This window comes from Triticum aestivum, chromosome 5D, assembly GCF_018294505.1.
Source record: "Triticum aestivum cultivar Chinese Spring chromosome 5D, IWGSC CS RefSeq v2.1, whole genome shotgun sequence".
In the NCBI taxonomy this organism is placed as follows: domain Eukaryota; kingdom Viridiplantae; phylum Streptophyta; class Magnoliopsida; order Poales; family Poaceae; genus Triticum; species Triticum aestivum.
Window position 1 is genome coordinate 276,307,704 of NC_057808.1, and position 25,740 is coordinate 276,333,443.

Consider the following 25,740-nt stretch of genomic DNA (forward strand, 5'->3'; position numbering starts at 1 on the left):
ATCCCGTATACAATTCCCTTTGTCTATCGGTATGTTACTTGCCCGAGATTCGATCGTCGGTATCCCTATACCTTGTTCAATCTCGTTACCGGCAAGTCTCTTTACTCGTTCCGTAACTCACATCATCCCGTGATCAACTCCTTGGTCACATTGTGCACATTATGATGATGTCCTACCGAGTGGGCCCAGAGATACCTCTCCGTTTACACGGAGTGACAAATCCCAGTCTCGATTCGTGCCAACCCAACAGACACTTTCGGAGATACCTGTAGTGCACCTTTATAGCCACCCAGTTACGTTGTGACGTTTGGTACACCCAAAGCATTCCTACGGTATCCGGGAGTTGCACAATCTCATGGTCTAAGGAAATGATACTTGACATTAGAAAAGCTCTGAGCAAACGAACTACACGATCTTGTGCTAGGCTTAGGATTGGGTCTTGTCCATCACATCATTCTCCTAATGATGTGATCCCGTTATCAACGACATCCAATGTCCATGGTCAGGAAACCGTAACCATCTATTGATCAACGAGCTAGTCAACTAGAGGCTTACTAGGGACATGGTGTTGTCTATGTATCCACACATGTATCTGAGTTTCCTATCAATACAATTCTAGCATGGATAATAAACGATTATCATGAACAAGGAAATATAATAATAACCTATTTATTATTGCCTCTAGGGCATATTTCCAACAGTCTCCCACTTGCACTAGAGTCAATAATCTAGTCCACATCACCATGTGATTAACACTCACAGGTCACATCACCATGTGACCAACATCCAAAGAGTTTACTAGAGTCAACAATCTAGTTCACATCACTATGTGATTAACACTCAATGAGTTCTGGTTTGATCATGTTATGCTTGTGAGAGAGGTTATTAGTCAACGGGTCTGAACCTTTCAGATCCGTGTGTGCTTTACGAATATCTATGTCATCTTGTGGATGCTACCACGCGCTATTTGGAGCCATTTCAAATAATTGCTCTACTATACGAATCCGGTTTACTACTCAGAGTCATCCGGATTAGTGTCAAAGTTCGCATCGACGTAACCCTTTACGACGAACTCCTTTTCACCTCCATAATCGAGAAAATTCCTTAGTCCACTAGATACTAAGGATAAGTTCGACCGCTGTCATGTGATCCATTCCCGGATCACTATTGTACCCCTTGACCAACTCATGGCAAGGCACACTTCATGTGCGGTACACAGCATAGCATACTGTAGAGCCTACGTCTAAAGCATAGGGGACGACCTTCGTCCTTTCTCTCTCTTCTGCTGTGGTCAGGTCTTGAGTCTTACTCAATACTCACACCTTGTAACACAGCCAAGAACTCCTTCTTTGCTGATCTATTTTGAACTCTTTCAAAATCATGTCAAGGTGTGCGTTCTTTGAAAGTATCATCAGGCGTCTTGATCTATCTCTATAGATCTTGATGCCCAATATGTAAGCAGCTTTATCCAGGTCTTCCTTTGAAAAACTCCTTTCAAACAACCCTTTATGCTTTCCAGAAATTTTACATCATTTCGGATCAACAATATGTCATTCACATATACTTATCAGAAATGTTGTAGCGCTCCCACTCACTTTATTGTAAATACAAGTTTCTAACAAACTTTGTATAAACCCAAAAACTTTGATCACTCCATCAAAGCGTATATTCTGACTCCGAGATGCTTGCTCTAGTCCATGGAAGGATCGCTGGAGCTAGCATACCTTTTAGCATCCTTAGGATCGACAAAACCTTTCTGATTGTATCACATACAACCTTTCCTTACGAAAACTGGTAAGGAAACTTGTTTTGACATCCATCTGCCAGATTTCATAAATGCAGCTAATGCTAACATGATTCCGACGGACTTAAGCATCGCTACGGATGAGAAAATCTCATCGTAGTCAACTCCTTGAACTTGTGGAAATACTCTTTGCCACAAGTCGAGCTTCATAGACGGTAACATTACCGTCCACGTCCGTCTTCTTCTTAAAGATCCATTTATCTCGGATTTCATGGCTTCTAACCATTTGTCGGAATATGGGCCCACCATCGCTTCTCCATAGCTCGTAGGTTCAGTATTGTCCAACAACATGATATCTCAGACAGGATCACGTACCACTCTGAAGTAGCACGCATCCTCGTCGTCCTACGAGGTTTGGTAGTGACTTGATCCGAAGTTTCATGATCACTATCATAAGCTTCCACTTCAATTGGTGTAGGTGCCACAGGAACAACTTCCTGTGCCCTGCTACACACTAGTTGAAGTGACGGTTCAATAACCTTATCAAGTCTCCACCATCCTCCCACTCAATTCTTTCGAGAGAAACTTTTCCTCGAGAAAGGACTCGTTTCTAGAAGCAATTACTTTTGCTTCCAGATCTGAAATAGGAGGTATACCCAACTGTTTTGGGTATTCTATGAAGATGCATTTATCCGCTTTGGGTTCGAGCTTATCAGCCTGAAACTTTTTCACATAAGCATCGCAGCCCCAAACTTTTAAGAAACGACAACTTAGGTTTCTCTAAACGGTGTCGTCTCAACGGAATTGCGTGGTGCCCCTTTTAAAGTGAATGCGGTTGTCTCTAATGCCTAACCCATAAACGATAGTGGTAATTCGATAAGAGACATCATGGTATGCACCATATCCAATAGGGTGCAGTTATGATGTTCGGACACACCATCACACTATGGTGTTCCAGGCGGTATTAATTGTGAAACACTTTCCACAATGTCTTAATTGTGTGCCAAACTCGTAACTCAGATACTCATCTCTATGATCATATCACAGACATTTTATCCTCTTGTCACGACGATCTTCAACTTCACTCTGAAATTACTTGAACCTTTCAATAATTCAGACTTGTGTTTCATCAAGTAAATACACTCAGCATCTACTCAAATCATCTGTGAAGTAAGAACATAACGATATCCACTGCATGCCTCAGCACTCATTGGACTGCATACATCAAAATGTATTACTTCCAATAAGTTGCTCTCTTGTTCCATCTTACTGAAAACGAGGCCTTTCAGTCATCTTGCCCATGTGGTATGATTTGCATGTCTCAAGTGATTCAAAATCAAGTGAGTCCAAACGATCCATCTGCATGGAGTTTCTTCATGCATATATACCAATAGACATGGTTCGCATGTCTCAATCTTTTCAAAAACGAGTGAGTCCAAAGATCCATCTACATGGAGCTTCTTCATGCGTTCTATACCAATATGACTCAAATGGCAGTGCCACAAGTATGTGGAACTATCATTACTATTTTATATCTTTTGGCACGAACATGTGTATCACTACGATCGAGATTCATTTTAGGTGCAAGACCATTGAAGGTATTATTCAAATAAACAGAGTAACCATTATTCTCCTTAAATGAATAACCGTATTGCGATAAACATAATCCAATCATGCTCAACGCAAACACCAAATCTCGATGGTAGAGGGAGCATGCGATGCTTGATCACATCAACCTTGGAAACACTTCCAACACATATCGTCATCTCACCTTTAGCTAGTCTCCGTTTATTCCGCAGCTTTTATTTCGAGTTACTAACACTTAGCAACCGAACCGGTATCTAATACCCTGGTGCTGCTAGGAGTACTAGTAAAGTACACATTCATATAACGTATATCCAATATACTTCTGTCGACCTTGCCTGCCTTCTCATCTACCAAGTATCTAGGGTAGTACTGCTTCAGTGACCGTTCCCCTCATTACAGAAGCACTTAGTCTCGGGTTTGGGTTCAACCTTGGGATTCTTCACTAGAGCAGCAAATGACTTGCTGTTTCATGAAGTATCCCTTTTGCCCTTGCCCTTCTTAAACTAGTGGTTTTACTAACCATCAACAATTGATGCTCCTTCTTGATTTCTACTTTCGCGGTGTCAAACATCGCGAATAGCTCAAGGATCATCATAACTATCCCTGATATGTTATAGTTCATCACGAAGCTCTACTAGCTTGGTGGCAGTGACTATGGAGAACCATCACTATCTCATCTGGAAGATTAACTCCCACTCGATTCAAGCGATTGTGGTACTCAGACAATCTGAGCACATGCTCAACGATTGAGCTTTTCTCCCTTAGTTTGCAGGCTTAAGAAACTTGTCAGAGGTCTCATACCTCTTGACGTGGGCACTAGTCTGAAATCCCAATTTCAGTCTTCGGAACATCTCATATGTTCTGCGACGTTTCAAAAACGTCTTTGGTGCCACAATTCTAAACCGTTAGCATTACGCACTGAACTATCACGTAGTCATCAAAACGTGTATGTCAGATGTTTCGCAACATCTACAGACGACGCTGAGGTTCAGCACACCGAGCGGTGCATTAAGGACATAAGCCTTCTGTGCAGCAATGAGGACAATCCTCAGTTTACGGACCCAGTCCGCATAATTGCTACTACCAACTTTCAACTAAATTTTCTCTAGGAACATATCTTAAACAGTAGAACTAAAGCGTATGACATAATTTGCAAAGACCTTTTGACTATGTTCATGATAATGAAGTTCATCTGATTATTGAACTCCCACTCAGATAGACATCCCTCTAGTCATCTAAGTGATACATGATCCGAGTCAAACTAGGCCGTGTCCGATCATCACGTGAGACGGACTAGTCATCATCGGTGAACATCTCCATGTTGATCGTATCTACTATACGACTCATGTTCGACCTTTCGGTCTCTTGTGTTCCGAGGCCATGTCTGTACATGCTAGGCTCGTCAAGTCAACCTAAGTGTTTCGCATGTGTTCCGAGGCCATGTCTGTACATGCTAGGCTCGTCAACACCCGTTGTATTCGAACGTTAGAATCTATCACACCCGATCATCACGTGGTGCTTCGAAACAACGAACCTTCGCAACGGTGCACAGTTAGGGGGAACACGTCTCTTGAAATTTTAGTGAGGGATCATCTTACTTACTACCGTCGTTCTAAGCAAATAAGATGCATAACATGATAAACATCACATGCAATCAAATAGTGACATGATATGGCCAATATCATTTTGCTCCTTTGATCTCCATCTTCGGGGCACCATGATCATCTTTGTCACCGGCATGACACCATGATCTCCATCATCATGATCTCCATCATTGTGTCTTCATGAAGTTGTCACGCCAACGATTACTTCTACTTCTATGGCTAACGCGCTTAGCAATAAAGTAAAGTAATTTACATGGCGTTATTCAATGACACGCAGGTCATACAAAAATAAAGACAACTCCTATGGCTCCTGCCGGTTGTCATACTCATCGACATGCAAGTCGTGATTCCTATTACAAGAATATGATCAATCTCATACATCACATATATCATTCATCACATCTTCTGGCCATATCACATCACATAGCACATGCTGCAAAAACAAGTTAGACGTCCTCTAATTGTTGTTGCAAGTTTTTACGTGGCTTGTATAGGTTTCTAGCAAGAACGTTTCTTACCTACGTAAAACCACAACGTGATATGCCAATTTCTATTTACCCTTCATAAGGACCCTTTTCATCGAATCCGTTCCGACTAAAGTGGGAGAGACAGACACCCGCTAGCCACCTTATGCAACTAGTGCATGTCAGTCGGTGGAACCTGTCTCACGTAAGCGTACGTGTAAGGTCGGTCCGGGCCGCTTCATCCCACAATGCCGCCGAAACAAGATAAGACTAGTAACGGCAAGAAGAATTGGCAACATCTACGCCCACAACTACTTTGTGTTCTACTCGTGCATAGAAACTACGCATAGACCTAGCTCATGATGCCACTGTTGGGGAACGTAGCAGAAATTCAAAATTTTCTACGCATCACCAAGATCAATCTATGGAGTAATCTAGCAACGAGGGGAAGGGGAGTGCATCTACATACCATTGTAGATCGCGATGCGGAAGCGTTGCAAGAACGCGGATGAAGGAGTCGTACTCGTAGCGATTCAGATCGCGGTTGATTCCGATCTAAGCACCGAAGAACGGTGCCTCCGCGTTCAACACACGTGCAGCCCGGTGACGTCTCCCACGCCTTGATCCAGCAAGGAGAGAGGGAGAGGTTGGGGAAGACTCCATCCAGCAGCAGCACGACGGCGTGGTTGTGGTGGAGGAGCGTGGCAATCCCGCAGGGCTTCGCCAAGCACCGTGGGAGAGGAGGAGGAGGGAGAGGGGTAGGGCTGCGCCGAAAGAGAGACGTTCTCGTGTCTATGGCAGCCCCAAAACCCCAATATATATAGGGAAGGGGGAGGGCTGCGCCCCCATCTAGGGTTCCCCCCCCCCCCAAGGGGTGCGGCCAGCCCTAGATGGGGCTTGGGGGGCGACCAAGGGGTGGAGAGAGGGGGGCGCCCCACTAGATGGGCCTTAGGCCCATCTGAGACTAGGGTTTCCCCTTTCCCCCCTTTCCTGCGCCCTGGGCCTCTTGTGGGGGGCGCACCAGCCCACCTGGGGCTGGTCCCCTCCCACACTTGGCCCACGCAGCCCTCTGGGGCCGTGGCCCCACCTGGTGGACCCCCCGGGACCCTCTCGGTGGTCCCGGTACATTACCGATATCACCCGAAACTTTTCCGGTGACCAAAACAGGACTTCCCATATATAAATCTTTACCTCCGGACCATTCCAGAACTCCTCGTGACGTCCGGGATCTCATCCGGGACTCCGAACAACATTCGGTAACCACATACATGCTTTCCCTATAACCCTAGCGTCATCGAACCTTAAGCGTGTAGACCCTACGGGTTCGGGAACCATGCAGACATGACCGAGACGTTCTCCGGTCAATAACCAACAGCGGGATCTGGATACCCATGTTGGCTCCCACATGTTCCACGATGATCTCATCGGATGAACCACGATGTCGGGGATTCAATCAATCCCGTATCAATTCCCTTTGTCTATCGATATGTTACTTGCCCGAGATTCGATCGTCGGTATCCCTATACCTTGTTCAATCTCGTTACCGGCAAGTCTCTTTACTCGTTCCGTAACTCACATCATCCCGTGATCAACTCCTTGGTCACATTGTGCACATTATGATGATGTCCTACCGAGTGGGCCCAGAGATACCTCTCCGTTTACACGGAGTGACAAATCCCAGTCTCGATTCGTGCCAACCCAACAGACACTTTCGGAGATACCTGTAGTGCACCTTTATAGCCACCCAGTTACGTTGTGACGTTTGGTACACCCAAAGCATTCCTACGGTATCCGGGAGTTGCACAATCTCATGGTCTAAGGAAATGATACTTGACATTAGAAAAGCTCTAAGCAAACGAACTACACGATCTTGTGCTAGGCTTAGGATTGGGTCTTGTCCATCACATCATTCTCCTAATGATGTGATCCCGTTATCAATGACATCCAATGTCCATGGTCAGGAAACCGTAACCATCTATTGATCAACGAGCTAGTCAACTAGAGGCTTACTAGGGACATGGTGTTGTCTATGTATCCACACATGTATCTGAGTTTCCTATCAATACAATTCTAGCATGGATAATAAACGATTATCATGAACAAGGAAATATAATAATAACCTATTTATTATTGCCTCTAGGGCATATTTCCAACACTTCTTGCCCTTGCCTTTCTTGAACTTAGTGGTTTTATTCACCATCAACACTTGATGTTCCTTTCTGATCTCCACCTCCGCTGATTTCAGCATCGAATATACCTCAGGAATGGTCTTTTCCATCCCCTGCATATTGAAGTTCATCACAAAGCTCTTGTAGCTCGGTGGAAGCGACTGAAGGATTCTGTCAATGACCGCGTCATCCGGGAGATTAACTCCCAGCTGAGACAAGCGGTTGTGTAACCCAGACATTCTGAGTATGTGCTCACTAACAGAACTATTTTCCTCCATTTTACAGCTGAAGAACTTGTCAGAGACTTCATATCTCTCGACCCGGGCATGAGCTTGGAAAACCATTTTCAGCTCTTCGAACATCTCATATGCTCCATGTTTCTCAAATGCTTTTGGAGACCCGGTTCTAAGCTGTAAAGCATGCCGCACTGAACGAGGGAGTAATCATCAGCACGTGATTGCCAAGCGTTCATAACGTCTTGGTTCTCTGGGATTGGTGCTTCACCTAGCGGTGCTTCTAGGACATAATCTTTCTTGGCAACTATGAGGATGATCCTCAGGTTCCGGACCCAGTCCGTATAGTTGCTGCCATCATCTTTCAGCTTGGTTTTCTCTAGGAACGCGTTGAAGTTGAGGACAACGTGGGCCATTTGATCTACAAGACATATTGTAAAGATTTTAGACTAAGTTCATGATAATTAAGTTCATATAATCAAATTATTCAATGAACTCCCACTCAGATAGACATCCCTCTAGTCATCTAAGTGAAACATGATCCGAGTTAACTAGGCCGTGTCCGATCATCACGTGAGACGGACTAGTCAAGATCGGTGAACATCTCCATGTTGATCGTATCTTCTATACGACTCATGCTCGACCTTTCGGTCCTCCGTGTTCCGAGGCCATGTCTGTACATGCTAGGCTCGTCAAGTCAACCTAAGTGTATTGCGTGTGTTCCGAGGCCATGTCTGTACATGCTAGGCTCGTCAACACCCGTTGTATGCGAACGTTAGAATCTATCACACCCGATCATCACGTGGTGCTTTGAAACAACGAACCTTCGCAACGGTGCACAGTTAGGGGGAACACTTTCTTGAAATTATTATAAGGGATCATCTTACTTACTACCGTCGTTCTAAGCAAATAAGATGCAAAACATGACAAACATCACATGCAATCAAATAGTGACATGATATGGCCAATATCATTTTGCTCCTTTGATCTCCATCTTCGGGGCACCATGATCATCTTCGTCACCGGCATGACACCATGATCTCCATCATCATGATCTCCATCATTGTGTCTTCATGAAGTTTTCACGCCAACGATTACTTCTACTTCTATGGCTAACGCGTTTAGCAATAAAGTAAAGTAATTTACATGGCATTATTCAATGACATGCAGGTCATACAAAAATAAAGACAACTCCTATGGCTCCTGCCGGTTGTCATACTCATCGACATGCAAGTCGTGATTCCTATTACAAGAATATGATTAATCTCATACATCACATATATCATTCATCACATCTTCTGGCCATATCATATCACATAGCACATGCTGCAAAAACAAGTTAGACGTCCTCTAATTGTTGTTGCAAGTTTTTACGTGGCTTGTATAGGTTTCTAGCAAGAACGTTTCTTACCTACGTAAAACCACAACGTGATATGCCAATTTCTATTTACCCTTCATAAGGACCCTTTTCATCGAATCCGTTCCGACTAAAGTGGGAGAGACAGACACCCGCTAGCCACCTTATGCAACTAGTGCATGTCAGTCGGTGGAACCTGTCTCACGTAAGCGTACGTGTAAGGTCGGTCCGGGCCGCTTCATCCCACAATACCGCCGAAACAAGATAAGACTAGTAGCGGCAAAAAGAATTGGCAACATCTACGCTCACAACTGCTTTGTGTTCTACTCGTGCATAGTAACTACGCATAGGCCTGGCTCATGATGCCACTGTTGGGAATCGTAGCAGAATTTTAAAATTTCCTACGCATCACCAAGATCCATCTATGGAGTATACTAGCAACGAGGGGAAAGGAGTGCATCTACATACCCTTGTAGATCGCGAGCGGAAGCGTTCCAATGAACGGGGTTGATGGAGTCGTACTCGACGTGATCCAAATCACCGACGATCGAGTGCCGAACGGACGGCACCTCCGCGTTCAACACACGTACGAAGCAGCAACGTCTCCTCCTTCTTGATCCAGCAAGGGGGAAGGAGAGGTTGATGGAGATCCAGCAGCACGACGGCGTGGTGGTGGAAGTAGCGGGATCTCGGCAGGGCTTTGCCAAGCTTCTGCGAGAGGGAGAGGTGTTGCAGGGGAAGAGGGAGGCGCCAGGGGCTGTGGTGCTGCTGCCCTCCCTCCCCCCCCCCCCACTATTTATAGGCCCCCTGGAGGGGGGGCGCCGGCCCTAGAACCCATCTACATGGGGGGGCGGCGGCCAAGGGGGAAGGGGGGTGGCTTCCTCCCCAAGCCAAGTGGGGCGCCCCCCACCCCTAGGGTTTCCAACCCTAGGCGCAGGGGGAGGCCCAAGGGGGGCGCCCCAGCCCACTAAGGGCTGGTTCCCTTCCAGCCCATGGGGCCCTCCGGGACAGGTGGCCCCACCCGGTGGACCCCCGGGACCCTTCCGGTGGTCCCGGTACAATACCGATAACCCCCGAAACTTTCCCGGTGGCCGAAACTGGACTTCCCATATATAATTCTTCACCTCCGGACCATTCCGGAACTCCTCGTGACGTCCGGATCTCATCCGGGACTCCGAACAACTTTCGGGTTTCCGCATACTAATATCTCTACAACCCTAGCGTCATCGAACCTTAAGTGTGTAGACCCGACGGGTTCGGGAGACATGTAGACATGACCGAGACGCCTCTCCGGTCAATAACCAACAGCGGGATCTGGATACCCATGTTGGCTCCCACATGTTCCACGATGATCTCATCGGATGAACCACGATGTCGAGGATTCGATCAATCCCGTATACAATTCCCTTTGTCAATCGGTATGTTACTTGCCCGAGATTCGATCGTCGGTATCCCAATACCTTGTTCAATCTCGTTACCGGCAAGTCTCTTTACTCGTACCGTAATGCATGATCCCGTGGCTAACTCCTTAGTCACATTGAGCTCATTATGATGATGCATTACCGAGTGGGCCCAGAGATACCTCTCCGTCATACGGAGTGACAAATCCCAGTCTCGATCCGTTTCAACTCAACAAACACTTTCGGAGATACCCGTAGTGTACCTTTATAGTCACCCAGTTACGTTGTGACGTTTGGCACACCCAAAGCACTCCTACGGTATCCGGGAGTTGCACGATCTCATGGTCTAAGGAAAAGATACTTGACATTGGAAAAGCTCTAGCAAACGAACTACACGATCTTTGAGCTATGCTTAGGATTGGGTCTTGTCCATCAGATCATTCTCCTAATGATGTGATCCCGTTATCAATGACATCCAATGTCCATAGTCAGGAAACCATGACTATCTGTTGATCAACGAGCTAGTCAACTAGAGGCTTACTAGGGACACATTGTGGTCTATGTATTCACACATGTATTACGATTTCCGGATAACACAATTATAGCATGAAAAATAGACAATTATCATGAACAAAGAAATATAATAATAACCATTTATTATTGCTTCTAGGGCATATTTCCAACAGATACTCCGCAGTGGCGGAGCTAGACAGAATCAGCTGGGGGGCGAAACATAAAATACAAGTGTTTGGGGGGGGGGCAACAGCTAAAGAAGTTCTCATCTAAGCTCTCACAATTTTTGTTTCCTCACAAGTTGGTTCCATGTTCGGGGGGACCTACAAGCTTCGTCGTTGATACTCCGTACAGTTGATGCAGGAATTTTCATTTTTATTTTGAGTTCAATTGATGCAGGAATTGGTTGCAATATAACCCAATGAGATCTTGGTTCTATGGGATATGAATATTTGAATTCATAATATTTATTTAATATAAGTAGAGTGGAAAGTTTTTTTTTATGCATAGTTGCAGGGTTTTTTTTTCGGAATGCATAGTTGCGACTTGAGGTGTGCTTTTTTCTATGCATAGTTGTATGTTGAGGAGACATGTTTACATGTTGGGGGAAATATATGTTGATCGGTATCAGCTATTAATTACATATTAGGTCTCGTTTGAAACGATGAAGAAGTGGAGGAATTTTTAAGGGTTCCAATTGGTTGGTTTCATCGGATTTGAGCTTAGATTGCAGTTCATTGGAAAATTGTTCATACATGTCACCAGCAACTAATTTAGTGGTCCAACTAATAAGCTGAGACAAACTTTACTGGAAAAAGGGTGACTGCAATCTTTATATGGGACATCTGTGCGGGTGAGGTTTGTGCCTCTGTTATGCTATGTTGTGTTCCTGACAGATAGATGCAACAATCGCGAATGAAAAGAAAATTTAGAATGCAAAGTAGATCTGATCCCAGAGATGACAGAAAACAAAGAGCTAGCCCTTCTATATATACATACATGGAGTATCTATCAATTGAAGGCCACTAATCGTCTAACTTTTATCTCAAAAATAGAACACTCCCTCTGTAAAAAAATATTTCTTTACAGAGAGCATGGACGGAAAAGCTAGGCAGGGTACAGGAAAAGGGTTTCCTAGTCCTAAACTAGCCGATGCCCACTAGCAAGTTTAAGTGAGTGACAAATTTCGTACTGTCAAACTGGGTTAACTGTAAAGGAACCAATGCTAAGCATCCCTGATGCATCCATCATCCTCCACGCCGAAAGGCTTCATTCTGCTTGCCGGAGAATAAATATGTGTGACGCTAATCACCAGATGTGTAGCATCTAGTAATGCATTCAGGAACCTAATGCTAGAGTGTCTCTCTTTTCTTTTCTTTTCTTTTTTAGCAAGGGATAAGAGTTTACTTTTGTGAGAGGTTTTGAGAATATGTACATATTTTTACTGCAGATGAAATATATGTAAATTGCACCCGGCTTGTTACCTTTTAAATTTCAGGGATTCTGGGTTGTGCTCCTTGATTACTAAGCAAACAAAATATGGTCCCTACGAATGAATGAATCCACCCAAGTGATGTTTCTCCGAGACCCACATGAGAGTACATATGACCGCGTACCTAGATCCAATTGGGCGTGATGTTTCTATCTAGTCTAGAGGCGCGAGTTTGAGCTGACAGTCATATATCAGCAGCCGGCAGCCACCTAGTTTTGTTGACATATGACCCTGTTTGTATCAGATTAAGGTGGAGTTACAGACCCCACTGGGCACTACCGGCCACGTCAAGGCATGTACAATGGTTCTATTTTAGTAGTGCACGTAGGATAAATGATGAGGTGCAGGAAAAAGAAACCAGAAAAAAGGCTTTGCCTCCTCTTATTTAAGAAATGATTTCTTAGCACCAAATCTCTCACCACTTTTTTAGGAATAACTTGTTACTAGAGATAAGATTAAGAAAGAACCCATTGCACACCATATTTTTCTGTCATCTCTAGATTACGTGGCTGGATTAAAATAGGACTATCTTATCAACCATTGTACATGCTCACCGGAGGCAGAAATAAACAGAACGCCAATGTTGGGAGTCATTTTGAGGCAATGTGTATAAAAGCTATTCAAGGATAAATAACAGTGTAAACGTCGAACATAACCCATGTGTGTGGGGAACCCTAGTACTTTGGGATCTAACCCATGTGTGTGGGGAACCCTAGTACTTTGGGATCAAGTAGATCGAATACGGTACCAAAATCTAGATTGGTTAAGAGCGCGCAAAAGCCTGTTCTAGAAAGCAGGATGACAGCATTATGTATATGAACGAATACATAGAATGCAGGTGAAAGGGGGCAAATTGTAAGGCGGTTCTATAGAAACCAAGACATGATCCGGAATGTGAACAAAGTTCAACAGGGGGTTAATCTCACAAGCCATTGAACACTGTTATTTTATTGCTGATTAGTGAGTGGTTGGCGAAGACATGTCAGAACTAGTGCAAAAAAAGGCACATCTCAGAACTGTAATTCATCGTGCCGACTCGGAAACTATCTTTCCCGTGATGCAGAGGCAAATCCACTACGGTATCATCAGTAGCAACAATTCAGCAAGCAGCAACCCATAGCAATGCAGCATAAACAACATTTATGCATAGCAGGCATGCTGGTCGTCTACTGCACCACCCAGTCTGAAGATTAGTCCTCTACTGAGCATTAGCATTGTAACATCTTATGTTTCCCCCTGTTTTTCAGACGGTAGGACGAGTTCCTTGCCTGGCACAATTCAGTTAGGCTGCGTTCGGTTGACAGGGAATTGAAAGGGGTTTGACAGGGATTGAAGTGGATTGATTCCCCTGTAAGTCAAATCCCCCCCCCCCCCCCCCCCCCCAAATCCCCTCCAGGCATGGTGTAACCGAACAAAGCCTTATAGGTATTACTGAACTCAGGGACGGCAACCTGAAGAAATACATACCGATTTGAAGGGCATAAATGCAGCTGCTCCAGCTGACATTTATTTACCACATCGAAGGTGTGATCAGCTTCCGGTACACCACCAAATATAGCTTTCAAAACAGCAGTTGCGGACGGAACGAAAACATTTATTTGTTATTGAAGAGACCCTACTTCTCAATAATTGATGAGGGATTACAGCTTACACCTGATAGAGGCTCCCATCCAATGTGATCAATGGAGGTGAAATGAACTGCAAACGGAGCTTACCAACAACACTAGGAACATATGCCATCTACATATCAAGTTATTAGAATGCAGAAAATGTCTAGGAAAAAAAGAACTTTACAGCTTGCACATGAAATGGTCTTGGAAGAATCCACTAAAAGAAATCAAATTCAAGATAATTGTCTGGACCTTTCTCGGCTGACGGTGTTGCCTTCTGACTTGTCGAGGCTCCTGGCCGAGGGATTTCAACTGGCTTGGGGATATCTGGAGGAGTAGCGCACCTTATCAATGCCCAGTTAACACCTTCAAAGAATGGGTGCTGCTTTATTTCTGTGGCTCCACGTTTGTACGCCAATCGATGCTGCGGCTCCTTGATCAGCAACCCCCTTATGAGATCCCTTGCAGCAAAACCCACAACGGGTGATTCTGGGAACCTGAGGGGCTGGCCAACAACATTGAATAGTGTTGCCCTGTTCCCCGAACCTTTGAATGGAGTCTTGCCGAAAAGAAGTTCATACAAGAATATGCCAAAAGTCCACCAGTCCACAGCACTCCCATGCCCCTCACCCTTTATGATCTCAGGTGCCAAGTATTCATGGGTGCCTACGAATGACATAGACCTTGCATCTGTGGGCTCTGCAACAAGCTCAGGGAGCGGTCTGACCTGGGTTGCCATGTCTGCCTTTGCCTTCTTTTCCTTCTTCTCCCTCTTGGACTTGGAGGAGAAAAAGCGAGGAGAGAAACATGTGGTTGTCGTAACGCAAGCAGGCTGGATACAGGCTGGCTCAATGCACACGGGTTGTACACAATAAGCTTGATTACCCTTTTGGTTAGGATCTACACCAGGGTTGGAAGATTTGAGAAGTGTAGGGCTCACATCACAACGAAGGGACAAATCAAAATCTGACAGCATGATGTGGCCATCTTCTCTCACAAGAACATTCTCTGGCTTGAGGTCCCGATATATGATACCGAGCATGTGCAGGTATTCTAGAGCAAGAAGCACCTCTGCTACATAAAATCTGTACAAATATTTGAAAGATAAACATGAGTTTGTACACTTAACACTGTTTGTTAGTACCTAAAACCATCACATGATAAAGAATGCTATGTAATTGCCGAACATGTAGCGCACCAAGCCTGTGCGCCAGGAAATGTACCATAGGCTTGGTTGAGCTAGAGATATGCCTTTTATCTCTACTTTAGTTGCCACCTTTCAATTAGCTATTCGGTTGGTTAGTTCCATATTGTTAGTATTTTTGGGGATCTTTGATCAGCTTCTCCCTATATCTAATGGACTTGCCCATGAGGAATAGATCAACCAATCAAGAGCACTACAATGAATCATCCCAGTCTTAATATCTCCTATTCCTAGCAGCCACACTGTCCCTAACCTACTGGAAGTAGTTAATCCAGCATGAAAACAAGGCAACTTATGTTAAGTATCAAGAATAGCACGAAATGCTAAATACTCCCTCCGTCCGCGAATAAGTGTACATCTAGCTTTTGTCCTAAGTCAAAATTTAAAATTTTGACCAACTTTCTTGGAAAAGGTAGCAGCATTTATGGCACTAAATTACTTTCACTAGATCCGTTTTGAAATGTACTTTCATAATACATCAAGTTGATGTCATATATGTTACTACTATTTCCTATAAAGTTGGTCAAAATTTTAAAAGTTTGACTTCGAACAAAAGCTAGATGTACACTTATTCACGGACGGAGGGAGTAACTGTTTTCGTAGACAAACGGTCGGATAAAATAAATCCAGCTATATCAAGAAAAATGAGGAGATAAACTGTCAAAAGAGCCATTTCAAGAAAGAGAAACAAGTTCCTTTTAAACCATCCATCTGTCTAAACAGCAGATAATGGTGAAAAATAGAGAGGAAATGCATTAATCGTAAGAAACTCAACACTAACCACAAACAATATTAATAAAAAACACTGCATACAGAAGTGGGGGAAAGGGAAACTCGCAGAAGACACGAGTACATGTGCAGTTGTAGTTCAAAAATTGTTGTTACATCTCAGACATGATAAGGAACAACAACGACAAAGCATGATGTCAATAGGGCAGAAGGACAGCTTGTAACTTTGCATAAATCCTAAAATACAATTAAGATTTGTAATTGAGCATGCTATGTTGCCCTAGACCCTAGTAGCTTGAAAAATGAATAGTGTAACTGAATTAGGCATCAGATACACATATACATAAGTGAGGAACGTACAAAATACAATGGGTATTACTACGCTGCAACATTTTATGTGGGAAAAATGAAAACAAACAATATAAAATGTTACAGACATGCTGAAGGTATTTTTCATATGCCTTTATTAAGACAGTTGATGCGGCTTAACCATTTAAAATATGCAGTTATGTCTACTCCAAAGCAAGCTTCATTAAATAGACTGATAAAAGAAACAAAAAGTATATTCCACAGTACAGAAAACACTAGTCTCTCATGAACAAAGCACCCAACTGAAGAACGTTTCATTTCAAGACTTCAAGTACATTGCCATAAACAAAGAAAATCTATATCACATTACCTTATCACATTATATGTACCTTAAGGCCTATGTTACCACATACTCCATCAGTTCCTGAGAACAAGGTGTACATATTTTTGCCAACAAATTCCTAGCCTATAATACCCTCATTTAATCACTACTATTGCTGAACAGATCCCTTAGATTACGGCTACATTAATTGCATGCAGTTACAGCTCCTTTCAAGATTGGCTCCACTGTTACCTCGCTCCTCGTGTCCAAAGAATCGTTCCCGAACCCACAAGAGAGTAATTTTCCAGGGGTAAGTTGGGAAGCTAATTTTGACTGTGGGCTCTCCTTGGGGTGGGCGCTGAGAAATTTACGCCTAACTCATAGGAACGTAGGGAGTATTGGACATGGATGTGTGGTCAGATTATTTATATAGATTAGGGATTCCAGATCAATGAGAGAGGTAGCTACAAAGCATTTACTTTAGTGTTACAACTTGTAATGTTCGAGAGCAAATATACCCACTTCAGAAGACAAAAGCCTAGTGTTAATCGTAGTTTGGTTGACTACTCAGATAACGCAAGCACAGGATAGGAGCTGATAAAGGAGAAATCACTACACAGTAATCAATGTTGTATTTAAGAGGTAAGATCCCAGGAGTCTAAGTACCTCAAGTAAAATAAGTGGCATTTACAGAAGCTCGTCCATTAGAGGCGCTCCAGATAATTTGGAGCATTACTGCCACTTCTAGTGCTAACAAGCCTACTACCAACGACAAATAATATGTGACTACAGATTTTGTGATCCCTGAGATTTTACATACTCCCTCCATTCCCTTATACAAGGCCACTTCGCATTTTTATGTCTAACTTTGACCATTAATTTTACCAACAAAAAATGAGTTATATGCCACAAAAAGTATTTCATTGGATGCACATTCCAAAGAACTTTCCAATGATATATTTTGGTGGCATATAATCCATATTTTGTTGGCTAAAATTATAAGTCAAAGTTTGACATGGAAAATAAAGTGGCCTTGTATAAGGTAATGGAGGGAGTATATGAAATCACTCTGAAATTATGTTCTCCTAAATCCAAAATGAATCCAGCAACAGCAGCAATTCAAATTTCCAACATTCCTTGCTGACAGTAACAGAAAAGTTCCCCAGGAAAAGAAATTTAAAGATAGTTGTTAACCATAGAGGCCAAACCAAAAATACACAATACTGTTAAACCTAATAAAATACAAGGGGGGCATACGTTCCATGAAATTGAAAAGCATTTCTTTAACAATTGAACAATAAGATAAAAGATATAATTTGTCACTACATCTTGAAAATTAAAAGAGCTTCAATTTATAGTACTGAACCAGATGTATTAGTCCACAACTGGATGATTTATAAGAACAGAAAAGGATTGGTCGATCATGAGTGTGATAACATTTGCATATCTATCAGTAAAATAAATAAATAAATAGACAAAGAGAAAGAAGACTCTTACTTGGCAGCTTGTTCGGGGAAATACTTCCCAGGCTGCTTCTGCCTTAGGGTATGCAGGTCTCCTCCAGGGCAAAACTCCATCACCAAGCATGAGAATTTATCAGTCTCAAAGTGGGTGTACAAAGTCGGAAGAAAAGGATGGTCTAAGCACTGCAATATCTCCCTTTCAGTCTGGGCCCTGAGAAGCTTTTTGCGGCCAGCTAGAGATGCCTTGTCCATGATCTTCATAGCAAAGTAGCATTTCGTGCCACTAAGCTCTGATAAGTAAACACTGCCAATGTCACCACAGCCAAGCCTCTTAAGCAGCCTGAAGTGACTCAATCCTAGCGAACCTTCTTTGGTCCGGATCACCTGAATCGCCTCCCACCTTGAATCATTGGACTTGTGAGGCTTGCTAGCGCTGCTGCATATACTGCTACAGGTGCTATCATCACTGACATCACTGCCAGCGCTGGCCCGGTAAACGCTGCTCTTCCCGCTCTGGACCAAATCGGCGTGGCCGCTGACCTTGGTGCTGCCGCTCGCCTTTGTCAGGCTGCTTGCTCCGTCGCTGAACTTGGCAGAAACCGAGCTATCCTTGACGCTCCCACGCAGGGAGCTCTTCTCGGGGTCTTCATCTTCGTCCAGTTTCACAGAGCCATCAACAGAACTGCAGTCTTTATCTTGTTCTTTCACTCCGCTGGACGTAGCCACATCACCAGGCGGGACTGCTCTCGGTGAGGCAGGCCCCGATTTGCTTGCTCCCCCGATTTGCTCCTCAGACTGCCTCCGAGAAGGCGCGGCCTCAGAGGACTCGGTGGCGCTTTTACTGCATTGCTTGTCATCGACTATCTCAGCAACGGCCTTGGACGCCATCGCAACAGGGAGTCAACCAAGAAGCCCCTAACGGCGCCGCCATGACCCTCCTCCCATCGCCACCACGGTCGACCGATCAATCAGCGGCCGGAGCGGTGAAATCGAGACCTATCACAAGGGTTCGCCCCGAATTAGATTCAGCGAAAGCGATGCGAGTCAGCCGTCTAGCGGAACCGACGAATCGGGAACCAATAATTGCCGAATTATTAGCCGGATGGATCTGGCTGAGATTGAGAGGATCCCCTCCTCGCGGGGGGGAGTCAGGCGGGGGGTGGGAGTGGGGAGGGTAGAGTCTGCTTACTGGTCAGCCGTCGCGCCGTGGGAGCTCGCCGCCAGCGGGGCTGGGGAGGGGATCGAGGGGGGGCGCTTCCTTCGGCTTCGGGGGAGGTGGCTGGCAGCGGAGGGGGGAGGACGAAATGAAAATCAATGAGAGAAACCTAATAAGGAGAAAAAACGAAATGAAGAAGAGAATCGGAAAGAAAATGGAATGAGGGAACGGATTGAGTGTGTGCCTGGCCCACTTGCCGGGCTTGAGTGAAAGTGGCAGAGCTTTCCCTTCCGTTTACTGGATCCTGACACTTTTACACTTCCCTGCCTCGTAAATATTTTTTCACTCTTTCGAAGATGCTCATGAGACACACGTACACTCACCCACTATAAAAACACATCTGCACATTATATCTTCCGTAAGCACCTCTAAGATACTGAGCCGTCACATGATGTTAAAATTAACAAAGTCATCGTGTAGCCGACGAAAATGTCTCCTTCCACCGAACGAATATTGTCGGTGAAACAGCATTTTCCTCCCTGACAACTCAATTGACGGTCTAATCGTATGCTTGAGCAATACATGTAAATTGAAAAGTGGCATAAAACAGTTACATACCCCTCTAAAAGGAAAAGAGCAAAGACAGTGTTCCCGTAATTTCGTTTCACCGAGACAACACCAACATTAGAACGAGTGGAGCAATCAGCACCACCACAAAGAGCCCCCCTCCCCAATCGAATATCACTCCAAGACGATGCCTTCAAGAGGGGAGCGCGACATTGAGTGTCATCCTAAAAGACTTGAATTGAGGGTTTGCTCTGGAGCAAAATGGGAGGGACCACGAAAATAGACCTCCAGGATGCATTTAGGAAAGCAGCGGCACCCAAGGGCATCACCGTCATTGACATCGACCAAAGTCGAGTCAGACTTCAGCTGACAGCCTCAACATCCCACACCTGAGACCGGCTGGTACACCTAGAGGACCTCCGCCATTGACCACCTGTCATGTACAGACCTACCCAGCCCACCACGCCAGATCTACACAAGAGCCACACTAGTTCGACCACCGCCAACCCAGGCCAGATAAGCCACCTGATATAGGGCCAAGCCAGAGCACGAGGAGGGGCGAAGGGCAGTAACAAACACTCCCAAGGAGTCGTGTCGCGCAGCCTCGCACAAATCCGGCGCCGTCGAGGGCCGAAGCCGCACCAAACAGAAGAGTGAGAGCAAGGTGACCGCATGACAACACCCACGGTGCAAGGCGCGTCGGCGTTGCCGACGAATTCTGCGCCGCCAAGTAGCACATCTCAGGAAGGTGACCAAGACGAGGGCTCGAGCCGTTCAAATCTTCAGGAAAAGACTTGATGGGCACCGCCACCGCCCTCCTCTGTACGAGAGTTGCTCGGCTATGTCACTCGACGGTAACGAGGAAGGAGGGACAGTGTGGCTGGCGGTTTGCTGCCAGAGCCGCCGTGGAGGCGGCGCAAGAGTTGAAGTGGGGAGCATGGAGGAGTTGTACATGTAAGGATATGATCTATACATGTCTTTTTCGATTCCAAGATTCTAGCGGTGGAGACGGCGCGAGAGTTGAAGTGGGGAGCATGGAGGAGTTGTACATGTAAGGATATGATCTATACATATCTATACATGTCTTTTTCGATTTCAAGATTCTAGCACGGGAGGGGTGGCTCAATCTCACTATAGACTATAGTAATAATTATGTTAGATTATGTACTAGTATTAGAAGTTACTCGAAGTTCTATTTTTCTTGTGGGGGTAAAGTTACTCGAAGCTACAAACATAAATACTTAACATCGTTTTATCCGATGAAGATATCAAAGTAGTTAGCTAGGAAACATCCACGGCCGAGAAAGATGGGTGATAAAACATATTGTTACTCAAATAGTATATTTATTAAATTATTATTTTGTCACTGGTGCAGCAACAGCGCATCACAATCAACCATGACTTGCAACTTACAAGGTCACAAGTTGCATGCTTAGACTCCCGAATTATTTGTGCCAGCATTCATTCAGCAGTGTTTGCTGCATGCCCAAGCAGCCGCCCTCTTTGATTGACGGCCATCCATTCACACGTTGAAAGCAATGTATATCCTACTCCCTGTGCACTCGAAAGTGAGCATTGGCAAGCCCCCTGAAGAACAAATCTTACACGGTTGTTGAGTTCTTTATATTGGATATGAATTCCCTGTTAGTGCTCATGGACAAATGCAATGGATGCAAGGTGTACCATTTATTAGGATCACCCTTGCACATCCAAATATCTCAACTGTCAAATCAGCATCCAAAATGTTCAACGAAAAATAACATCGGTTACGGACTTATGATGAGTGGACTTGCTTGTAAATCAAACCTCGGATTTGATATTTTGTGTCTTACTAAAGGCCTGTTTGGACTCCCTCCTGCTCTCCAACTCCGCTCCGGAGCGGAGCAACATGCAGTGTTAATTTGAGGAGCTGCTAATATGGTGCTCCATCCGCTCCGCTCCCGAGTGGAGGAGTGGAGGGCTACCGAACACAACCTAAGTGGGGGATTACGTTCCAATCGATAACGAGTTGTACGTGATGATTTTGTCGATCTTGAAATTTGGTGACTCTGGTATTCTCACTCGGTACACTTACTGTCCCTTTCGATGCTTTTAGAAAAGAGAAGTCCAGTGTTCAACATAGCAACACATAAGATCAGGTGACGCTGGGAAGAAAGCGTTACACCATGATGAGATCCAAACCCGTGGATTTTACAAGGAATGCAATGCGGGGAAGATCTGTAACAACTCCCAGTTGAAAAGTGGGCTCTTTTGGTCTTCCTATGATGAATTTTACAATCAAGCCAACTTGACCTTCAATTCTGCTTGGTCTCACACTCATTCACAATCGACGTCATGTAACGCAATTAATTTTTACATCAGGAAATGACATGTTTTACATTCAACCATGCTAGAGTTTGGAAATTACCCAACAAAAGCTCATTTGTTTTGCTGACTTCAGTTTAGAAGCTATTACGTTCAGTTTTGGCTTTAGCTCATTGGTTTCAGTGACTTTAGGTTCATGTAGAGTAATTAAATTTTACATCAGGAAATGACCGAGCATGTTGTATGCCCAAAGTTGGAAATTACCAAACAGAAGATCATTGGTTTTGGCGGCTACGGGTTAGGACATAGGAGCATTCTAGTTCTAGCTAAACACAAATTGCCTGATTTTTAAATGAGTAAATTTGATTCATGGGAGGAGGCCTCGGCCAGGAACAAGACATAGCCAGCAAAGGCGAGTTAGATCGCCGGGAAAATCTGATGCTGCCCCGAGGGTGGGAGAGCAGGTGGCGGCAGAACTTATTTCAACCATTTCATAGACGTTTTATATATATTACTACTGGGAGTAGGAGACTGTCTAATTCCTAGATGTTTTTTAAGAATGTCACATCTAAGCTCCCACAAATATATAATGCAGCAACAAGAAAAAAAAACTAGGACAGAAAAAGTAGACCACAAACAGACCCATGCTTATGCTTATTGGGTATTTTGGTTTGAGCTAAACTTGGATATGGAAGTCTTCTTTCGTTTAGGGTGAAGTAAGACCAAGCTCATGAGCTTATTATCCTAGGTCATAACAAATTAGTTGATAGTGATAGGATCCCTTTTTCACCAAGCGTAACTCTCAGCGCTTACCCATGCCGAGGGAAAGATGCAACAGCACCAACTTTGGAAATCAACAACCTAGGGGAGTAACTCCGGGCAAGCTCTAATTTTGGTTCAAAAGATTCTAAACATATTCATGTTTCTCTTCAAACATGCAACTCAAATATGAGAAATGATACAATACGCAGTACTAACATCACATTCACGTCAGGAGAAAAATCCAACTTTATCACAAGAACAAGCATAAGATTCTCCCAGGCGGGCAGATAATTTAAAAGCTCAGACAATTAACCATTGTACCATAATAGCATTCGATCTACTTCGAAGTCTTGCATAACAAACACAGGGAGGGTATCATAATTCAAAACTGTAGCCAAATTCTACTACCGAACACGATTGCATAGAGGGGACTTCATCTGATCAGAATTCGGCAGGAACAGTTCCAGCAACCTGGTCCAGATCGCGCCTTCCCTGGGAGGTGATGAGCCTTCCACTGCAGCAGAGTCAAAACAAAGGATAAGTAACCAACGCCCAAATAGTATTTGAAGCTACCAACACAGGAACAGAGAAGCCACAAGACTTACCCCTTGGGGTCGACATCAATGATGCCCATCTTCTGCAACTCCTGGAGGATGTTGCGGGAAACAGCACCACTGCTCTTGCAAAAGTGCGGTGGGCGTGAACCGTTCCTCTGACGGCCACCGTAGATCTTCTGGAAGCCGCCGATCCCGATTCCCTGCCTCAGGTAGATCTTCCTTGCCATCGAGGCTGTCACGATTTGAAATGGCAGATCAAAATTAGAGAGTGGCAAGGACATCAGTACTACATGTGAATAAATAGAGTATGCAACCAGGAAGGCAGAAAATATTTACTCACCAGCCCTGATGTAGTACCAGTCAGCATCAGAAGGTGGCAGCTCCTTGAACCTTGCAGTCTTGACAATGTCAACCCACTCTGGAAGCTCCATCTGCATAACCATATATTACAATTTTAGTGCTCAGAATACAAGCAGGCAATGCAAGAAGGTAAACTGAACAAGCAATAAATGATGTGCCATTCTTATAAATCATCTAGGAAGTTAGTATCTGTAGAGCATTGCACGTAGAATCAAATCAATACTGTGGTGTGTGCATCTGTACTGGCATTGCACGTAGTAACACAAATCGCCAATGCAAGCACACTTGCTATAATAAAGTACTGCTAATTGCATGACAAGAAATTTCCAATGCTCCCTGAACAAACATATTTATTTAGGATACCGAAGAAAGTTAAACTGTCTAGACCACACTCAATTAAATCACATCAGATAAGTAACACTTGCTAAGAGGTGAACGCTAAATAACATTCGCATATGGGAGTGCACAGGCAACAACCATAATACCGTGTCTAGAGTACAAAGCAAATCCACCAGCTGCAATAACGAAATCAACATATTAATGTCCTCGTCGGGTCACTCGATCTTGGATACTAGCACGACATACGAAACAGAGATAAGACTGCAAAAACGAATCGTGATCCACGAAAATTGGAATAGCTACAACTAACCCTACGATGTAAGAAATTTCCACCGAGGCGGGCGTCCTGCACCTAACGAAGCAGGACTATTCAGGATTCATTTGGAAACGACCAGATTACACGCTCGACCCCATGCGAAATAGAAAGGCATGGCGCTAAGATCCTGACGGGAGGAGGCCTCCCGCTACAAATCCACAACAGGATGCTACCCTAGCGACGGATCTAACGAGAACTGGCTTGCGTTACCTTGCCGGAGCGCTTGAGGTGCGCGGAGTAGGCCTTGACGAACTCGTGGGGGTTGACATCCTTCACCGTGCGCGCGGTGGAGGCCGCGGTCTCGGCTGCGGGAGCGGGGACGGTCGCCATCCTGTGCTCTGGCCGACGGCGGCGCTGTCTTCAGGAAGGAGGGAGAGGGGTGCGCGCCGCTGCGGCTGCGAGGGCTAGGGTTGTTTTGGAGGCGGGGTGCGTGAGAGCAGGCGGACGGGAATTTATACTGCACCGGAGCTAGGTTATGGGCCGTGTGATGGAATGGTGGGCTAGTTGGGCCATCAGGGTATTAGGGTTAGTGATGCTACGTGGGCCAAGCTGAGGTCACCTCGAGATATAATTCACATTCCATTCGAACCATTCATGACCACTCAAAAAACAAAAGAATTTTCATGATTGCTCTAGAAGGGTAGAAACTGTCCCCAAAATATAACTCAAGAAAATATTGCATATTTTAGAGGTAAATTACATATCATGCGATTCCTATGAATAAATTGTCAACAGATACACTTAAGCCGTTACCCCGCAAAAAAAAAGATACACGTAAGCCGTTTCATTAAAGCATTTTTATTTGTAAAATTACATTCAACAAAGCCCATTGCGCTTCACTCTTTTTTTTTTGCAAATGTCCAGGCTAAAATGGACTACTAATCATCAAGACACTTCTTTGTCTAAAAAAAAAGCAAGACACTTCTTAGCGGAACAAATTGCTTTAGCATACTTTTTCATAGAAAAAAAGATGTTTTAGTGTCCTTGTTTGTCAAATATATTATCAAATTGCCACTGCCTCCTCTCCAAGAAAAAGGCTTTGGGTTTCTCCGTTTCCCGACGGCGTAGCCATTAGACCGTCACCGGTGGCTTTAGCGCCATGGAGGCGTGATGAATAATACGTCTCCAACGTATCTAAAATTTGTTATTGTTCCATATGCTATTATAGTATCAATTTTGG

At 44.4% G+C, this 25,740-nt stretch overlaps 2 protein-coding genes across 2 annotated transcripts; both read right to left on the reverse strand.

The window, feature by feature from the left end:
- Window positions 1-14,144: 14,144 nt before the first annotated feature.
- LOC123120897 (serine/threonine-protein kinase D6PK) lies at window positions 14,145-19,602 on the reverse strand. Its single transcript, XM_044540868.1, has 3 exons — window positions 19,389-19,602; window positions 18,234-19,195; window positions 14,145-15,257 (listed from the first exon to the last, which is right to left on the reverse strand). The coding sequence occupies exons 2-3, from the start codon at window positions 19,085-19,087 to the stop codon at window positions 14,390-14,392; spliced, it is 1,722 nt and encodes a 573-aa protein (XP_044396803.1). The 5' UTR covers window positions 19,088-19,195; window positions 19,389-19,602; the 3' UTR covers window positions 14,145-14,389.
- Window positions 19,603-23,216: 3,614 nt separating this feature from the next.
- On the reverse strand, window positions 23,217-25,009 carry LOC123120898 (40S ribosomal protein S19). The gene is made up of 4 exons (XM_044540869.1): window positions 24,771-25,009; window positions 23,886-23,976; window positions 23,594-23,777; window positions 23,217-23,502 (listed from the first exon to the last, which is right to left on the reverse strand). The coding sequence occupies exons 1-4, from the start codon at window positions 24,888-24,890 to the stop codon at window positions 23,430-23,432; spliced, it is 468 nt and encodes a 155-aa protein (XP_044396804.1). The 5' UTR covers window positions 24,891-25,009; the 3' UTR covers window positions 23,217-23,429.
- Window positions 25,010-25,740: the final 731 nt, after the last annotated feature.